A 20,856-nucleotide genomic window follows, 5' to 3' on the forward strand; every position below is an offset into this window, starting at 1 on the left:
AGTAAGCAGGGGAGGTACCCATGGACTGGAGAAGTGCAAATGTGACCCCAATTCACAAAGGAGGATAAAAGGGAGACACAGGTAATTACAGACCTGTTAGTTTAACTTCTGTTTCATGGAAATTAATGGAGGCACTGGTTAAAGAAGCATTGCAGGATCATCAAGACAAGACTTCAATTATAGCTCGGACACAGCATGGGTTTGTTAAGGGGAAGTCTTGTCTGACTAATTTAATTGGTACTATGATGTAGTCACAAAGGAATTGGATGCAAAGAATAACTTTGATATCATATATTTGGATCTTAGAAAAGCCTTTGATACTGTTGCACATGGAAGACTGCTGCACAAATTGGAGCAGTGTGGAATTAGAGGAAAATTGCTGCTATGGATAAAGGGATGGTTGAGTTGGAGAAGACAGAGTGGTAATCAATGGACACTGCTCTTCGTGGACTAATGTTATTAGTGGAGTCCCTTAGGGTTCAATGTTGGGTCCATTGTTGTTTTCTGTATTTATAAATGATACTGATGGCATATTAGGCTTAGTGTCCAAGTTTGCAGACTATACGAAGGTTGGCAGGGTTGTTAATGACACTAATGACAGTACACTGCTGCAACAGCTAGAAAAGTTGACCAGATGGGCTGAGAGGTAGCAAATGAAGGTTAACATTGACAGATTTAAGGAACTACATATGGGAAGCAGTAATCCCAGAGTAACGTATCAACTAGGTGGTACCACACTGACAGTGGTAGAGAATGAAAAGGACCTGGGGATAATTGTGCAGGCAGATATCAAGTTTTCGGCGCAGAGCAGACAGTCTGCAAGAGTAGCTCACGGTGTCTTGTCAATGATATACAGGAATTTTTCTAGCAGGGATAAGGAGGTGATTATCCCCTTGTATAAGGCAATAGTCAGGCCACATCTTGAGTACTGTATACAGGTCTGGAGGCCTCATTTTAAGAAGGATGTAGAGCTGTTGAAACGAGTACAGAGAAGGGCAACAAGATTAGTGAATGGAACAAAGGGTTGCTCTTATGAAGAAAGGCTTATGTTTTGCAAATTACAGTGTCTGGAGACTAGGCACCTGCAAGGTGATCTGATTGAGGTGTATAAAGCCTTGAATGGTTTGAGCAATGCAGATGGGATTCTTCCTCTTTCTCAGAATAATCGCCTGAGAGGGCATAAATTTTAATTGAGGAAAGACGGTTGTAAGATTGATGTACGGAAGTTTGCCTTTAGCCAGCAGGTGGTTGATTGGTGGAATAAACTTCCATCTGTCGTTGTAGAAGTTGACAAACATTTGGAGTGAGTGGATGGCTGAAATAAGAGGTTTTTTTTTTTTTTTTTTTTTTGGCTGATGCTATATAATCTTGCTTTCTTGCATCATATGCCTTTGCTAATGCTAAGACTAAACAATGTAAAACTAGCATTTTAAGAACACTTAGGTGAGGAAAAACAAAAGGGTATTTTTACCAAGAAAGGCATCAGTTCTGCAAATTGCATTGCTGGAGAAAAAGGAACCTGAGGGATGAACTAATTGAAGCAAGCTCAGTGCTGATGGCATTCATCCTTTGCTCGGACTACATCTGAAGAGGCATAAATTCAAATTGAGGAAGGATGGATGCTTGTGGGAAGAAACTTCCATCTGATGTAGAAGTGGGTAGTCTGAATAAATTTAAAGAAGAATTAATTAGACAAACTGCTCAAGCATGGACAGGTATAATACGGGAAGACGGGTTTTTTTTTTTTTTTTTTCCTCCTACTGATGCTGTATAAGCTTATTTTCTTGCATCACTTGCCACTATTAATAACAATGCTAGTATTCAGAGTCAAAACCTTTGATCTTGCTAATCTAATCACTGCCATCTCATACAAACTATTAAAACAGGTCTTAAAAGAACTGTATGAAAGGTACGAAGGTGTATCAAAACATTTGTACCCTAACCTACAAATAATAGCCCTAGAAATGTGAAACTTCACAGGAACTTTATTCCTTTTCTATGTACTCTCCATGTATAGTAAAACATTTCTCCCATCTATCACTCAGTTGTTTAATGCCTTGGTCCTAGAAGTCCGCACGTTTTTGCCCGAAACCATGATTCTACATCATTTGATGGCTTCCTGAGACGAATCAAAGTGGCATCCATGCAGTGGTTTCTTCATTTCTCAAAAAAAGAACAAGTCTGATGGTGCAAGGTCAGGAGAATAGGGTAGGTGCTGCAGTAACACAAATGCAATAGTTAGCATGAACATTGGATAGTTGACATTACTTCTGCAAAGGCGTCAGCAATCTTGGAACCCATCATGCAGAGAGCTTAGACACGTGCAGATAGTCATGTTAAATGCTGTGGACCCATGACTAATTCCCACTGCATTTGCGATGAAATTAATTGTCATACATCTGTTACTCAGCACCAGCTGCTCAACCTTTGCAACAGTATCACTCTGTGGATGTTGATAGCCTTCCTTCTCTTGTCTCATCAAAGACACTTCTATGGCTGCACTGGAACTCCCATTTCCACTTTTTTACAGTGTCAAAGACTTCTACTGCCACTAACGATAACATACACCATTTGTAGAAGTCGTTCTCATATTTTAAAACAGTTCAATGAATGAATATATTCCAGGTTTTATTTTCTATTTGAACAATGTCCACATACGAGGGGGTATCAAAAAGTTTATACCTTGACCTAGATAAAATATCAGTAGGAACAATTCTGCCCATACACAGCTTTCATTTCTGTGCCTCAATTTCCTGAGCTTTCTTGCCCTGCAAATGCAGAAACTTGATCACTTGATACTCCACTTTGTCAACCATAGCGTCCTTCCTCAAATTCTTGGCTCCACCTCTAGTGTACAATCTCCCAAGGGGATTAAATTTCACACGTTAGTTATTGAATATGTAGACAATGTATGTTAAAAATGGCATCTTCCTACTGATTTTTTTATCTAGGTCAAGGTATGAACTTTTTGATAACCCCCTCAAATGTGGACATTGTTCAAATAGAAGATAAAACCTGGGGTACATTCATTCATTGAACTGTTTTAAAATATGAGAACGACTTCTACAAATGGTGTATGTTATCGGTAATGGCAGTAGAAGTCTTTTTTCCTATTTTAAAACAGTAGGAAGGGAGAAGATAAATATCCTAAGTAAATTTCAGATGCAAAAGCACATATGAACTCCAAATCTGCTTTTAATAATGAGAAAAAACTAATTAATACAGGCAACCCCTGTATAACACGGTACTTCTACAATATGGCTTTGTTCTAACGCGACTGATAATTTGCGGAAATCCTCGCACAACACTGTACTTATATAACAGGGTATTTTTGAGCTTTTGTGCAGGGGAACTCTGCTATTATGTTGGATGTAATTTTTCAACATTTACAACAAAATAAAATACAGAGATTTCTCAATAATTTTTTTTTTTTTTTTTGACTAGCGAAGTCAAAAAAAAAAAAAAAAAAAAAAAAATTGAGAAATCCCTGTATTTTATTTTGTTGGAAAATTCCTGTGTTATGTTCTGTGCTATTGAACTTGTGGAAAAAATTTAGATTTCAAAGTTTTATTACTATTAGATAGCACGCCAGACCATCCAAAAGATTTAAGTCACCCAAACGTTGAAGTTATGTTCCTACCTCCACAGTTGTATTCAGTTAGTACAACTTCTTTCATTCAGCCATTAGAAGAAGGCACTACATCCACCTTTAAAACATTCTGTCTGAAAATCGTTACACTGGATTTTGGAAAAAATTGATTCTGATTCAGTCCACAATTGTGGACTGTATCAGAATCATAGCTTCATCGCTAAAAGAAGTAAAACCGTCAACGTTAAATGCACGTGGAAAAATGTATGGCCAGAGTCAGTTCATTCAGGAAATATGGTTGAACGGGCAGAAAATGGAATCGGTGCGATAGTAGAACTTGCTACGTCGGTAGATGGACTGAATAGTGGAAATTGAGGTTTAACATTGATAAATACAAGGTACTGGATTTGGTGCAGTAATTCCAGCATAACATACCAGTGGCATGGTACCACACTCAAAGCAACAGAGAATTAAAAAGGCTTAGGGACAATTATAGGTTTTCTTTGTCCCCTTCAACAGTATTGACACTGTGGAAGAATAAATATGTTTACATACGGCACTAGAAAAGAACAAAAGCGAAGGGGGGGGGGATCAGAAAGTAAAAAGGTAAAGTGCAGCCATTATCAACCCACTGCAGGATGGAAGCCTCCTCAACAATTCATGCTGAAGGAAATGGACCATAATCTGCCACGCTGGTCCAGTGTGGGTTGGCAGATGTTGTTTGGTTTTTAGGAGCATTAGCAACTAAGGCCATATTGCTCCGGAATATGCGGTGGTCATTCCCTGCCCTTTCCGCATCCTACGTATTTGGTGGTGACGGGTTTGAATCCCGGTCTAATCAAGAAGCGTGTGGTACGCACTGCTGCTCCTTCCCACCTGGCTACGGAGGCGCCGTGGATTGGCAGATCAACTGTATTCAGCAGTCGGGCTTGAACTCCGACCTACTCAAAGAGCGTGTGCTGCTGCACTCCCGCTCCTGATCACTCGGCTACGGAGGCGAGGTTACAAGCGTCAAAGAAGCACTGCTTCAATGGTTCACCACACAAAGAAGAGTGCTTGATTTTTAATAGATGATCCGATCTTGAAGGCTCAAGCGGGAAAATTTGCTAAACAATTTGGACACAACGATTTTGTATGTAACAACAGTTGGCTAGATTGATTAAAAAACTGACATAATGTTGTTTATGCAATAATTAGTGGAGAATCTTGATATGCAGATCCAATAATGGCAAATAAATGGACTGACCATGTTTGAGCAGAAATCAGGAAATATTTCAATGATGAATACATCTACAATGCCGCCGAAACAGGAAATCATGGTTATTATTAATTAGTATTGTTTTTAATTAAGGAGAAATAAATTGTTTTTAGTATTAAGTGTATGGTTTTAAAATTACAGACAAATAAATTGTGTTTAATATGAAGTGTACTGCAGTTTATACAAGCATATTAATTCAAATATATGTAAGTATATACTAATATTATTTTTTTCGCTCTAATATTTCTTTTGTTTTCTGAATCCATATTTTTAACAAGTTATTCAGAATTAAAAAAATAAATAAATAAAAGGTAGATTTAAGTCATTGCTGATATAGTGAGTAAAGGTTATAGTGAGGAAATTTTGTCGGTCCCTTGGTGTTTGTTTTAACCAAGTTTGACTGTATAGCACAGAGAGGATGCCAAGATGGATGAATAATGAACCAGCCAGTTGAATAGAAAAAGATGGCATGGCAAAGTTATAGAGCAGTAAAAAATACTGAAGCATATAACAGCTACTATTTGATCTGTAATGGTATGAGAAAAAAGTTTAAGCAAATAAATGCAGATTATGAGAAATTTCTGGATAAGATAAGAGAGTAGAGAATGGGGACACAGAGTTTTTTTTATATATATGAACAACAGAGAAGAGAAAAACGAATCAGACCAGATCCTTGTGTAAAGGTGCAGTGAAGTTTTATATAACTCAACTGATGCGAATAAACTGAACAGGTTCTTAGAGTCAACATTTACAAAGGAATGACACCATGTAAGGATGGGTCTCTGAGCATGAAATTAGGATCGTAAAATTTCAAGTTGTACATCAGAAAAAATTTTAAGCCTTAAGGTGAGAAAGGCAACTGGAGTTGATTGAATATATTCATTAATTCTGAGGACATCACTGGATTTAGGAGAGATTCACTTGGTTTGGTGAAGTGCCAATATATCACCAATATATAATGGTAGTGCTAAGAATGAAGTGGGTAACCATCACAACCAGTTAGTCGACTTCAGTGGTTAGGAAAATCATGGATGCAATGATCAAGAGGGCAGCACAGGATCAGTTAGATAGAAAGAATTATAAAGAAACACAATATGGTTCTGTAAATTAAAAAACATGTTTAACAACTCTGGTTAGCTATTTTAACAGTCCCTCACAAGCTGGATGTAAGAATAATTTCAACACTTCACTTGTATTTCAGCAAAAGCATTTGACTCAGTCCCACGTGTAAGGTTACTTTATAAACTGAAACACATCTCAGAGAAAATCCTCAGACGTAGCACAGGGTGACTATAAGATCAGAAATAGAGGGTTGCGAGTAATGGTTACCCTTCAGATAGGGCTAATCTAAAAAGGGATTCCCTGAGCATCGGTACTGGAACCACGCTTGTCCTTGATTATCTTAAATGTTATTGATGAAAGAGATACAGGACATGATTTCAAATATCATGGACAGTACAACAGTTAATGACAAGCACCAATCAAAAAAGTGGCACTATGTTTTAATGCAGCAAAATGCAAGATCTTACAGTTGGAGAACAACAACCCCAAACATTTGATGGATATGAATTAAAAACAGTATAGGAAGAAAGGGACTTGGAAGTTAAAACAAGCAGTGTAGACAGGTGGAAAGGAAGAGCCACGGTGTCCCATTGACGATTTAGTGAATGTTTGCTTATAGAAGCAAGGTCATAATCCCACCGTATAAAGCAATGCAAGACCAAACTTGGAATACTTAGGAACTGCACCTAAAAGAAGACACTGAGCTTCTTTAAGAGGTCCAAAGTCATGAAAGCCACTTGACAGGATCTGTAATGATAACTGAGATGTATTCCCTATCAAAGACTTACTAATGAGATGTAAAAAGCTCTGAAAAGAGAGAGTAAAATGAATGAGGGTGATATTTTCAGTGTTCCAAATGATTTCAGTAATAGGAGCCATGATCCCTGAGGCCTGTCAGACATTCCCTCAGGTATGATAAGCTATGACTTGCTACCTGTGATCAAAAATGATGGAACTGATACTCACATAACATGAATGAGTCAAGTGGACCGAATTATGGTGAAGCCTGTTCATTCTGTGGCAACCAAATCCTCTACTTGCACCTTCACGATGGTGGGACTATTAACCCTTGGTATAAAGCAATGCAAGACCAAACTTGGAATACTTAGAAACTGAACCTAAAAGAAGACACTGAGCTTCTTTAAGAGGTCCAAAGTCATGAAAGCCACTTGGCAGGATCTGTAATGATAACTGAGATGTATTCCCTATCAAAGACTTACTAATGAGATGTAAAAAGCTCTGAAAAGAGAGAGTAAAATGAATGAGGGTGATATTTTCAGTGTTCCAAATGATTTCAGTAATAGGAGCCATGATCCCTGAGGCCTGTCAGACATTCCCTCAGGTATGATAAGCTGTGACTTGCTACCTGGGATCAAAAATGATGGAACTGATACTCACATAACATGAATGAGTCAAGTGGACCGAATTATGGTGAAGCCTGTTCATTCTGTGGCAACCAAATCCTCTACTTGCATCTTCACGGTGGGACTATTAACCCTTGGTATATCCCCCCCCCCCCCGGTGCAAATCTTGAAAGATTGTACCTAGCATACTGGATGCAATTACCCATGTATGAACCAAAGTAAGCAAAGGTCGAGGTGTGGCATCTACACTACACTCACAGAAGAGTGCCACCCCTCTATATCACTAGGCAATACATCTACTGAATGCATCATGAATAGTCTAATAGAACAAACTGAACTATGAAAAGATCTCAACTTACTAAACACTTTCTCCTTCATTTCACAAACATGTGTAGTCTCAGTTCCAATCTAAATGATATCCATTTACATCTACAGTCTTTTTTTTTTTTTTTTTTTTGACAATCTCAATTCTCAGTTGCCTCAAGCACTGCCAATCTCAGTTGTCTCAATTATTCGCTCTACAATTCCTTCTGCTTCAAAGATGGTACTTGTGCATATGTCTCTGATATTCCCCATCAAAGACTTACTAATTTAGAATCAACTCATTTTTTTATCTTCTCTGGCTTTTGAAATCTCTAACTAATTCTGTCAAATTCATCTTTTGCCTCTTATTTTTCTCCCAATTCAACTAATCAATCAGAAATCATTAACTTGCCTTTTTTTTTTAACAACTTTTAAAAAATTTTTTTGAACTCAACTCTTCTAGCATTAACTTTCTTTAAGATAACTTTCTTTGGCTATTTTACGATGTTCACAACTCTAGCTGGTTGAGATTCTAAGCTTTTGCAATTACTAATATCCTGCACAAACTGTCTATTTACCTACCAGAATACCTGACAATCCTAACCACACAGCCAAAACACTTGATCACAACATTTATTGTCTTCTCCAGTGGAGCCCCCCCCCACCTCTCATGTATCATATTGGTTGGCATTACAAGAATTCAAAAGGGATGATATTCGAGATAAATCTAAAACCAAATCCCTGTGCAGGAACATGCACCCTACTTACAAGACCTAGCCCCTTGTGACTTTTTTCCTCTTCCCTCAACTGAAAAGCGTACTTAAGGAAACCCATTTTCAGTTCATTGATGACATTTGGAAAAAAAATTAACAAAGTGTTAAAAGGGTTCACAGAAGATGATCTCCAGAAATGTTTCTGTGCTTGGAAAAACGTATGGAACAGCGTGAGCAAGCTCTAGCAATTATTTTGAAGGGGATAACTTGTACGCTATGCAAAATATTTCATTATATTTCTTTTATTGCACAAGCTTCATAGTTTAATAGCCACACCTCATATACTTCCATATCTCTCAATGTCCCCACAGTTCTACTGCCTCCTCACGTAAATATAAAGCCTACTTATTAACATATTACTTTTCTTCAAATTTTTGTATTGGCAATACAAAACCACTTCCTGCTATTCCCAGAACATAGCACTCAATGCCTCAAGTCTTCAAACAAAAGCATGTCAGAAGCATTTTGAACTATCCTGATATGCATAAAGCACCAGGTCCTGATGGTATTTCTCCACTTATTCTCAAAACCTGTATTCCTGAGTTTGCTCCTATTCTGTGTTGCCTTTTCACACTTTCTTAACTAGTGTTTTTCCCTTCTGCTAGAAAATTTGCTCGCATCCAGCAAGTTCCTAGGAAGGATAGGTGCAAACTCCTAAAAGTTTCCTTTAGGTTCCACTAGTTTTGCTAATTCAGCATGAAGATCTTCTAAATAAGCTTACACCTTATGGGTTGCCAACTGTATTTTGCAACCTGGTATCCAATTTTTTTCCTACTCATTCACTGCAGGCGATGGTAGATGCTCGCTGTCTTCTAATTCTCCACTAATGCTAGTTTTCCAGATCAGTTCTTTCACCAATTTTTCTTCTTGTATATTTATGATTTCTGCCACTGACTGGAAATGCTATCCATAGTTTTACTAATTATAGCACATTGCATTCCATCCACCAGTGTGAGTAACCATGGCCTGCACAAACAGCTTCAACTTCTCAAATAATCACTGCCAATTCCTTAAATGCAAATCTCCAGCCAATTCACCAACTGGGCAAAGATAACATAGTTTCAGTCCTTATGAAATCAGTCTTGTCTTATATCCTGTAAAGAAAGAGTCTACCTGCTCCTATGCTTACCTTTGACAACTCAGATTTCTTGACAAGATCACATCTTGAGTAGGGATTACTTTGTGTTTTAATCTATTGACTTCTAAGTGAAAAACCCAAAAACTAGGTTTTCGTTTTTTTCTTTGTTAAACAGCTTTTTTGACTGCTTTTTTAAACAGCTAATCACTCTGTACATATCTGAAATCTGACCTACCACAGAGTATTGTTCCTACATCTTGGGTGGTGCCCCTCAAACCTCTCTCTTTAAGGATTTTAATTCATCAAAGAGGGCAAATAGTTTTATTAATGACCCATCTCTTATAAAGTCTCTCAATCCTCTGAATCACAGATGTTCTGATGCATGTCTTTTTTATAGATAATTCTATGGCACAGTTCTTCTGAATTGGCTTCCATAATTCCTCTTCTCTCTTTCAAACCACTCCAAACATGCTCCACGACCAGTCAGTATCCATTTACTGTCCAAAACAAAATCTCAAACCAACTTTTCTTCTTCCTCATTTATTACCTTCAACCTGTTTTCTATACATGTGAATTAAGTACAGAAATCAGGTTGAAGTAGAGTTTTGTGGAAATATACGTGAAGGTAGGAACAACCTTTCTTCACATATACAGTAAACCCCCGCTATTCGCGGTATCTGTATTCGCGGTTTCGCGTATTCGCGATCGCCGATTTAATATAAAATGATATCTAAAAAAAAATGTGAATTTTAAAGCGCCATGAATATTTTCCGCCATAAAAAAACATGAGCGTGGCTAAAATTATCTTTGCCGGTCAAAACAGCGCTCAATGGGTGGGGGGAGATAGTTGACAAAATCGCGAGCGTGGATGTTTCTCGCTAATCCTTGTTCGGTATGTGTTATGCGCTTGCCATGCAAGGTTTCGTCGTTTGCTTTTAATTTATATGCTTATAAAATGATCTTATTATCTTTTTTTTTTATCTTTGCGTTTATTTTTTTCCCTTGATGCGCAATATTTTTTCAGTAAAAGGTAAACTGCAGCCATTATCAATTTATAAATTGATATGCTTACAAAAATGACAAATCTACCGTTTTGCAGTGTAAAACAGACCTTTTCGAGTTTTTTAACGGAAGGAAAGTGACTTTATTGTGGACAAGTTCTTTCTAACCCCTACAAAAATATCGCTACGAATAACAAGAGAAATGTGAAAATAGCAAAGAAGGTGATGACATTAGCGAATAAAATTGAGTTATTAGATAAAATTTCTAATGGTGAAAGTGTCTTCTTCAGTGGCAAAACATTATAAAATCAATGAGTCAACGGTACGATCAATCCAAAAATCGGAAGAAAAAATCCGCCGTAGTGTCCGTGAAAACGCGCTAATTGCTTCAAAAATTTGCTCTGTAACTCGTGATGTTAAATTAGAAAAAAAAAATGGAAAAAGCTTTAAATCTGTGGATAGAAGACCGAACTCAAAATAAAATTCTGTTAAGTTCACTCATCATTCGTGAAAGGGCAAAACTCCTTTATCAACAATTTAGCGAAACTGGTAATAGCACTGGCGGGATAAGTTTTTTTGCTAGCAAAGGCGCTGGTTTGAAATTTCTAATAAATATTACATTTAATATTAAATTGTTTCTTATTTTCATTTTGCCCTATGCTTGCATTTCACTATGTACTGTCTATGTACATAGTCATATTATGAAGGTACATATAATACATATAGACAAAATTTTAGACTAGTTTTTCTTATATATTTCATACTTTGGAACGGAACCCCTTTATTACTATGGGAGCAATAACTCAGTATTCGCGACATTTCTCAGGAACGTAACCCCCGCGAATAGCGGGGATTTACTGTATTTCATAAAATTACCATGTATAGAAATTGAAGTCTATCTAATGAATCTTCAGTCTTCTCAACCTTCAACTCATGCAAGGCACTTAATTACCTTTAATGTTTAGGGGGTTCCATATATTAACAAAAAAAAAAAAAAAAAAAAAAAAGGTAAGATGTTTAAACAGGAACAGCTGCCTCTATGAGTGGTTAAAGTTGAGTCTATGAAAATTTAAAGATCGGCTGGATAGGAAATCAAATAGGTGGATTTTTCTTTTTTTTTTATTTAGTTTATTATTTATTTTTTTAATTAAATCAAAAAATATATTATTTTGGTTGGTGCAACAGAAGTCTTGGGCTTTCATGCATTGCACCATAGATCTAATAAGGATATCCACAATGGGTGGGGTTGTTTTGTGCTCTCAGACATTCTCATTTTTTATATTCATCAGAAGAGGGGTACTATACATATCTCACTAACTAGCAATACAGATAAAATTAATTCATTCTGCTCAAAGATCCGTACTGACCCATGACTACACTGCTTGTACTAAAGGCTAGGTAAGGCAAATAAAAGTTGTATATTTTAGTTTCCTAATCAAGTTTCTTATTTCACTGAGAATAGCCTCCATAGTATATCAAAATCTTTATTATCAAAATCAAAGCTATCCTTTCTAGAGTGTATGATAAATCTTAAATTCATATAACATTAATTCAAAATGATTGAAAGTATCTAGGGTAGGACTGATGACTCCACTATTCCGGAATTCATTTTTTATTTTATTTTTGCCCTTTCACTTTAGATATCATTCTATCTGCTTCTAGTACATTTCATCTCTTGATATATTCGTTTCTAAGGGAGATATGTGAAATCTATTATCCTATATATATCACTTTATTTAAACTTCCTTAGCATAATTCCAAAAAGTTCTAGTTATTATAATAAAATGTTAGATTTTACAAATTAAAATTAAATAAATTAAATTACACATCCCAGACACTATCGAGGGCCTGATTAATAAGTTTGAAATGATGACCACTGGAAATGAAGATATAACTAGTTTATGTTCTTTCTTCTGCTTATCTTTTGACAGGATATTTCTCAATAGAGTAATCACAGACCTGTTAGCTTGATTTCAGTTCCAGTGAAAATAATGGAGTCAACAGTTAAAGAAATAATGCAGGGTCATCTTGACAGAAATGCAGTTTTATGGCAATCACAGCACAGGTGTTGGTGTGTACGTATACATGCGTGTGTTTTAAGGGGAAATCTTTTCTGATCAATCTGATTAGCTAATTATGAAGTGATAAATGGAGGTGGATGCAGAAAATAATTCTGACACTGCACACCAATATTCCAGTAAAGCTTTTGACACTATTCCACATGGAAAACGCTGTGCAATTTTCAGCCATGTGGTATTAGGGGCAAGCTACTGCTATGGATTTAGAGATGGCTGGGTTTCAGGAGAGAAAGGGCAGTAATAATGGATACTGCTCTTCTTGGACTAATATCATTAGTGGAGTGTCCCTTACCGTTCTCTATATTTATTAACAATACTAATGAAGACTTACCAAGTTTAAAGTCAATATTTGAAGATGATAAAAAAAAAAAAAAGTTAGTTGGGTAGTTTATAACAAGTGGCAATTTAGGTTTAACATTGAAAAATGCAAGGAAGGAAGCTTATACAGTAATGGGAGGGGGCCAAAATTCATACACAATCTATCCATCCCCTCTAATATTTGTCTAATTCCTCAATGAATTTATTTAAACTACCCACTTCCAAACAACAGATGCTAGTTTGTTCCAACAATCAATTATCCTTTGGCTGAAAGCAAATTTGCCCATATATCCTGCAATCATCCTTCCTCAATATAAAATTTGTTCCTCCTTATGCGTATTGTCCGAGAAAAAGTAAGGATGATACCAAAGACTAGCTCACTCAACCCATTTAAATTCGTGTAATATGACAAATAAGAATTCATAATAATCTTTAAAGTACCGTTTTTTTTTATTGCTCAGTTCAATATCGTTCAGTTCGGAGGTAAGTACTGGAAAAATAAGCCTTTGCTAGAATATTAAATCCATTTAAATTCTTAAACATATCAGTCAGGTCTCACAAGTGCCTAGTTTCTAGACACTGCAATCTTTCTTAACAAGGGTACCCTTTTGTTCCCTTCATAATGTCATTGTTCTTCTCTGCAATTGTTCCAAGAGATTGACATTCTTCCTAAAATGAAGCTTCTAGTTATGTACACAATACTCAAGATCTAGCCACTGCCTTATAGAATTGATAATTACTTCATTATCCTGACTGCAGTGCTCAGGATTTTTAGTATTACCCATATGGTGCAAGCAAGCCAAGAGGCATTTGCTGTATACCACCGATCCAAAAGTTGGGAAAAAATAAATAAGATAAATAAAATAAAATAAAACAAACACAAACTACCTATTTCATTTTATCCTGACATGTTTACCTATCCAACTGACTTAGAATCTCCCCAAGCCATCAGCCTCAACCACTAACAGAAGAAACATATTCCAGTAATTTGCACTCACAGACTATAAGAAATTTTCCAGTCAAATCCTCTTCCCATGTAATCTGAAATTATGTCCTTTAGTATTGGAATAATTCATAATGGTGAAAATTTCATGCTCATTCGTTTTACTTTCTTGCCTCACAGCCTTATATACCTATAATATTAGGTGTATATATTATATAACATATAATGTATACACCTAATATTATATGTTATGCACCTCAATGAAGATCTGCTCTAAGGTACCTAGTTACTTAACTCGGCTGCTCACATATTCAAAGCCTTCCTCATATGGATGCCCTTTAATGATCTTACCAGACACATTGCCTATTTTAGGATCCTTTCAAGAAGTTCTATGTCTTTCTTTAGGTGCAGTCTACATATGTGAACAAAATGTTCCAAGTGGAGTCTTAAAATTGTCTCAAACAATGGAGTTATGACATCCCTATCTCTAAAAGTTGAAAAAAGCCAATGTACAATAAATCAACAATAGGACACCATGGGCTTTCCTTGAGGCCTGACTACACTGCTCGAAGAACTTTTCATTTTTAATTCAACCCCACCAAATGTATTACTTATTTTGGGATATTCCCTAAGTATTCCCCAAAATGAAGGACCTTGCATTTTTCTGCATTAAAACTTTGCTATCACTTTTCTGATCATCCCTGAAGTCTAACTAAGTCACCCCGAAGAAGTGCTGATTGGTTCTGATAATTAAATACTCTACCGATCTTGACACATGTTGTTATTGTGTTTGATTTTCTGGTGCATCAGCAGCTAAGGCCACCATGCATCTATTACAGGAATACTACAGTATTTGATATGAGGTTTCAGATAAGATAATATATACTGATCAGTTTTAGAAAAATGAAAAGAACATCAATATCCTCTCGATCTCCTAGTAAATGTTTTAATATCAGATGATCATGACAAGAAGTGAATCTATTTGCTGTTCCCTAAGATATAATGGCCCCTCTAAAATGACATGTTTACTATTAGCAGGGATTGATATTTATTGCAGTGTGCAATCATCTTTTGTGAGCAAGTTACTATGTGTTAAGTGAGTAGGACCAATTCGTAATCTGAAATGGGTGATTTCTTCCTTTCTTTTCTTTCTTAGTCTCGACAACCATTGCTTGGGTTCAGTTTTGATCTCAAGTACTTTATTATTCATTTGCTCTTTCCAAGTAAGTAACCTTTCTTTTTACCTTTGTATAATGGGTTATGATCAACATAAGGTATCTTGAATGAAGGCAAAATCGGGTTGCAAGCACTAGCATGTTTGTTTTTGGGATTTCATTCCAGAATGCTTTGAAATCCAACAAAAAATTACAAGCTAATAAGTGTGTGAAACTGTACTAACTGTTTTTGAATTTTTTTGTAATAGAGGATGACCAGGAGAAGAATTAACCTGAAGAACACAGAGAGCAGTTCAGGAGTTAGTATATGTATAATAGTTTATAAATATGATAATTGTTTAATGTCATCCAAGGTTGGTAAGATGGTATATAATTCTGCTGTAAAAGTCTTCATCATCTGCCATTTTCAATCCACTGCAGGATGAAGGCCTCTTCAGCAACTTTCCAGTTCCTTCTGTTTTGTGCAATGGCCATCCATTTACTACCCACGAACTCTTGAATTTCATCTGTCCATCTCCATTGCTGTCTTCCAGGTTTTCTTCTAGCTCCTCTTGGGTACCATTCTGTTATTTTCTTAGTCCATCTGTCATCATGTCTTTGAGCTATTTGTCCTGCCCAAGACCATTTTAGTTCTTTAGTTTTGATAAGAATGTCTTTTACTTGATTTTGCTGCCTAATCCATGTGTTTCTCTTCTTATCTAACAGTCTGATTCCCAATATAATTCGTTCCATTCTTCGCTGTGTAGTTCTCAGCTTCTCTTCCATTCTTTTGGTGAGTGCCCAAGTTTCACTTCCATAAGTCATGGTGGGGAGTATACATTGGTTCATTATTTTACATTTCAGACAAACTGGGATATTGCTCTTCAGTATGTGACTATATTTCCTGAATGCTATCCATCCAAAATTTATTCTTCTCTCAGCTTCCAGCCATTTATCATTATTACAGCTAATGACTTGTCCCAGAGAAGTATGACTCCACCTTTTCAATTATTGCTGCTTCAATCATTATATCCCTTTCTGTGGCATACTTGTTCATCATTACTTTTGTTTTAGCCATATTCATCTTTAGTCCAAAATCCTTACTAACTGTGCATAACTGATTAAGATTTTCCTCTAATTCTTTGGGATCATTGCTTATGACCACAATGTCATCTGCAAATCATGGTTTAGGTACTCTCCATTCACATTGACTCCTTTCTGCAACCAGTCTAATCTTCTGAAAGCTTCCTCAAGGGCAGCAATAAACAACTTCGAAGGCATTGTTCTCCTTGTCTAGTCTAATAAAGGAGGTAGCATTCTCGAGATATTGTATTTGTATTTTCTTCAAAATCATAATATATGGGGTATCTATGCCTTGTCTTTCCGGTGCCTGAAACATTGCCTTATGCTATATGGAGTCAAATGCCAGGTGTAATGGTATTTTATATTCATTTGCTTTCTCCATTAGCTGTGATATTACATGAACTTGATACATAGTCGAAAATCCTGTCCTAAACCCAGCTTGCTCTTTCGGTTGATTCTCATCAACTATTCTTTCTAATCTGTTAATAATGACCCTTGTGAACAACTTGTAGATGTGGGATAACAAGCTAATTGGTCTATAATTTCCAATTTCTGATTTATCTCCTTTCTTATGCAGAAAAACTATGATTTCATTATTCCACTCCTTAGGCGTCACACCTTTTTCTAATGCATTTGCGAAGAGTCTTGCCAGTTTCTGCGTCATGTCTCTTCCTTTCAATTTTAACAACTCTACAGTACGTTTGTCTTCACCGAGGGCTTTCTGATTCTTCATTTTCCTCAGTGCATGTTCTACCTCATCAGGAAGGATATCGGGTATGTTGTATGTGTTACTAATTTGTGATCCATCTCCTCATTGCTGGCATCATTCCCTTGCTCCTTATATAATTCTTCTGCTATTTGAATTATGCCTTCTCCACTATTTATAAGTACACCATCACTATTCTTCAGATTCGGTATCATTTGTCTTTTTGTATTCCTGCTGTAGCTGCTGATTTAAGGCCTATGTTTTCCTTTAATGCTTGTTCTACTTTTCTTGTGTTAAATCTTATGTCCTCTCTAAGTCTCTTTCTAATGGCTTTGCATAACTCAGTATACTCAATTTTCTCCTTGTCAGTGTTTATCCCGCTCTTCATTTGTTGTCTTTGGTTCATCATGGCCAGTGTTTCTCGACTAATGAAATCCAGAGTATTGAACAGACATTTAAAATTAAGAATATACAAAAGTCTCATCAGATCAGTTATAACATATGGTTGTGAAGCTTGAACATTAACGAGTAAAGTTGAGCAATTGTTGAGAGTGTGTTCGAGCGTAGAATTTTGTGAAAAGTCTTTGGGCCCGTACAAGATGTTGTTGGATCCTGGAGGATCAGAATGAACCATGAACTTTGCAATCTTATTCAGGATATAGACATCAGATTTGTGAAGAGCTAGACTTGCCTTGTTGGGAGATGTTATGAGAATGGATGACAGCAGAACAACTAAGAGAATAACGAAATGAAAACCTACCAGTAGGAGGGCAAGAAGAAGACTGCAGATTAGATGGATGGATGAAGTAGAAGAGGACTTAAAGATCATGAGAATAAGAAGTTGGAGAAGTTTGACTTCTGGGAGGACTTACTGGTGGAAATTGTTGAGAAGGCTAAGACCCACCCTGGGTTATAACGGCAGAAAAAGAATGTACAGAATTTAAAAATTAATCTGAGACCACTGTAGTCTCTTTATGAAAGCAAAAACCCTTCTTTTTACAGTTGATGGTAGTTACATCTTTCAATAAATCCCACATAAATATACTGTCATCACTGCCACCTAATGGTTTTTATCTGCAAATTCTTAATGCATGAAGAATCACTGCTGATAATCAGGTCAAGATTATTGCTCTCACCTGTCTAACACACTACTATAGAAAACAGTCATCCAAGAAATGCACAGAAGTCTTATTAATAAGTAAGTGACAACCCCACAAGTGCCAGTCAATATCTGAAAGGATTTTAACTTTTCAAGTCTCTTCCACCCAGGTGTGGGGAGGACAGCGATCCTACCAACTGTGCTACCCTGAAGAGCAATGGCAGAGACATTGTATCACTCAGAAGCAAGCAATGCTGAATTTGAATATGAGTGGTACAATAAGAAGGACAAAACAGTTATTGATCTACTATTTCTCTAGTTGTTTGATGTACTTATCGCAGTCATTAGGCCTATAATGCAAAAAACATATTTACAGGAAATATATTGTGCAATAAGGATAGGTGGAATAGGACAAAGTATGTCTGCCAGAGGCAAAAGTAGATGAAACTGTAGAGCAGACCCCATATTTCAAGGGCACAAAAGGTGATATTTTGCATGTTGGCACTAATGAAGAGTAGGAAATCTAAGGACTTACTTAACAAGCACAGAAAAATGTTAACAAAAAAATGTGATTTAAGATTGAAAGTGTCTGCAATTGTTCCCAAACACAATAGGAGGGAGTACATGTTGAGAGCTTAGCCAATCAATTCAGCCCTGGAGAGAACATGCAAGGCTCACACGGGACAGAATTTTTCTCAGAGTGGTCTCCGCTTGTTAACAGGAGCGACTGCTACTATAGTGATGGTTATACACATAAATAGAAGGGGGTGCAAGAATATTTGCTGCTGATCAAAGCAGATAGCTGGGTAAGAAAACTAACTTGGTGGGGAAGGGGGAGAGATCCGCAGACTAATAGATTAACTAGAACCACAGTCAGGGGTGAAAGTGATTCATGAACTACTTCTATTGGAATATGCAGCAGCCTAGAAAGCAAGATGTCAAGTATTTTAATCAATGCTGTTGGACATTGTGTAACAAGTAAATACATGGGCCATGTTAGGGTAACTAAGAGTAAGAACATGCGTATGTATACTTGCATGTACACTTATGCTAGGAGAACTGTAAATAAATCTGACAAAATTGAAGTATTGATTAATTCATCAAATGCAGACCTTGTAGGGATGGCGGAGACTATTATTGTTGTTACTGGATTTTTAGGAGCACCGGCAACTAAGGCCATGTTGCTTCGTGTATATTGTCTGTAAATTACATGTTCTGAGGTAAATTTTCTGTTTAGCTAGACAAAAGACTCACGTTTCCGGGAGAAAAACTATGCTACCCTTGACTGAGACAGACTTACTCAGCAAGATTCGAAAAAAAAAAAAAAAAAAACCTCCCATAAAAATTCCTCCCGTCATCAAAGGGATTCGAACTCGGGTCTTTTCCACCCAGGTGTGGGGAGGATGGTGATCCTACCAACTGTGCTACCCACAAGAGCAAATGCATCTGAGTGACATCGTGTCACTCAAATGCAAGCAATGGTGGATTTGAATATGGGTGATATAATAAGAAGGACAAAACAGTAGGGGAAAGTGGGTTATGCTCTTGTTAAGAAGCATATTAAATCTAAGGCAGTGCACTGAGTCGACATGGGTGATGAGTGGAATGTTGAGTCGATCTAGTGTGACATAAGCACTGGAAAAACAAAACTGTGAGTAGCAATGTGCTATAGACCTAGTAACTGTGATGAGTATACCAAACAACAATACAGAGAAATGGTGGACCAGTAAATCAGAATGTCTTACAAGGGAGGATTTTCTTTCCAGATATTGACTGGAATTTGCAGATCAGTAGCCAGGCTAGTGGTGAGTTAGGGAGGCAACAAGAGAAAACAATACCCTTGATCTGGTTATCAGAAGAAATTCTTCATTCACTTAGAATCTGCAAGTAAAAGAACCCCTAGGTGGCAATGATAACAGTATACTATTTTTTGCATTTTTTTATTTGCACTTCAAGCTGTTATGAAATATTAAGAAATTGTTAAATAACTTTGCACTACATAAGTATGTGAAATTATTGCACATAACAGAGAATACTGCTAAAATTGTATGTTTCTATTTTACAATGTAAGCTATCAACAGTACACTTGACAGCCAGTCTGTTAATGAAAATATGTTTAAATTTGCAAATAAAAAAAAAAATTTAATTAAAAAAAAAATTAATAATAATTTAATTTTATTATTTTTTTATATAAACAAAAGGTGAAGAAATCTGGGTTTTTGCAAAACAAGGTGGAAAAACTATTTGTCACCAACTATATGACACTAACGATAATGAGACCGAAAGATGAAATTGAGTAAAAAAGATCAATTATATATCATAAATCTGAAGAGTTGGCAGCTATGTTGTTACAATCAAAATAATTGCAATCATTGTAATATCCTGTTATATCATTATGCAAATATATTTTAATTACCACATAAAACACTTCATTAATATTTCAATGTTTGCTATTGCAGAACAGGAAACCTTAAAAAATAATGCAATAAATTTACTTTTTTGTTGAGCTCAATATTCTCTAGAACTTTGATAGCCTGATAGTAGTCTCCTAAAAGTGAATGTAGCCGTAAAAGTCCAACTAGGCTGAAATAACCCAACATCTTATATAGTAAATGGTGTCCAAACTCTCCAGCAACACTGTCGGGATCACCTAAAAAATAAAATGGGCATTATAATAGTATTGTTTATTTAATGTTTTGATTTTTTTTTAATAAAATTTTAATTAAAATGTTATTTAGTTACATAATTAAGATATTATAACGAATAATAACCATGTATTACAACAGCTAACACTTTCATTTCTATTTGCATTTATGTTACATGACCAATATTCAGACATCCACATGTATAATAGTTGCATTTAATTCAAAATTAAATCAAAAACCTAATATACAATGTAGTAAAGTATCTTTAGTCTGTATTACAGACTCAACCTTCCTGGATATTCTTTCTACCAATTTCCATTAGGCAGTGGCCAGAATTTCACTGATTTGGCCGCAGCCTAATCCAGTGCTCTAACTCATAGCACAAATGTTCAACTGAGCTAG

At 36.2% G+C, this 20,856-nt stretch overlaps 1 protein-coding gene across 1 annotated transcript in view; it reads right to left on the minus strand.

Annotated features, from left to right (window-relative positions):
- Positions 1 to 20,856, minus strand: part of eIF3l (eukaryotic translation initiation factor 3 subunit l) — a 425,669-nt gene that overhangs the window by 183,174 nt on the left and 221,639 nt on the right. Inside the window, exon 10 of the mRNA XM_090377051.1 lies at positions 20,305 to 20,459. Coding sequence (XP_090233177.1) covers positions 20,305 to 20,459 — 155 coding nt within the window. The remainder of the gene's footprint in view (positions 1 to 20,304; positions 20,460 to 20,856) is intronic.

This window comes from Mastigoproctus giganteus, chromosome 7, assembly GCF_048544385.1.
Source record: "Mastigoproctus giganteus isolate SK-2022 chromosome 7, ASM4854438v1, whole genome shotgun sequence".
NCBI lineage: Eukaryota > Metazoa > Arthropoda > Arachnida > Uropygi > Thelyphonidae > Mastigoproctus > Mastigoproctus giganteus.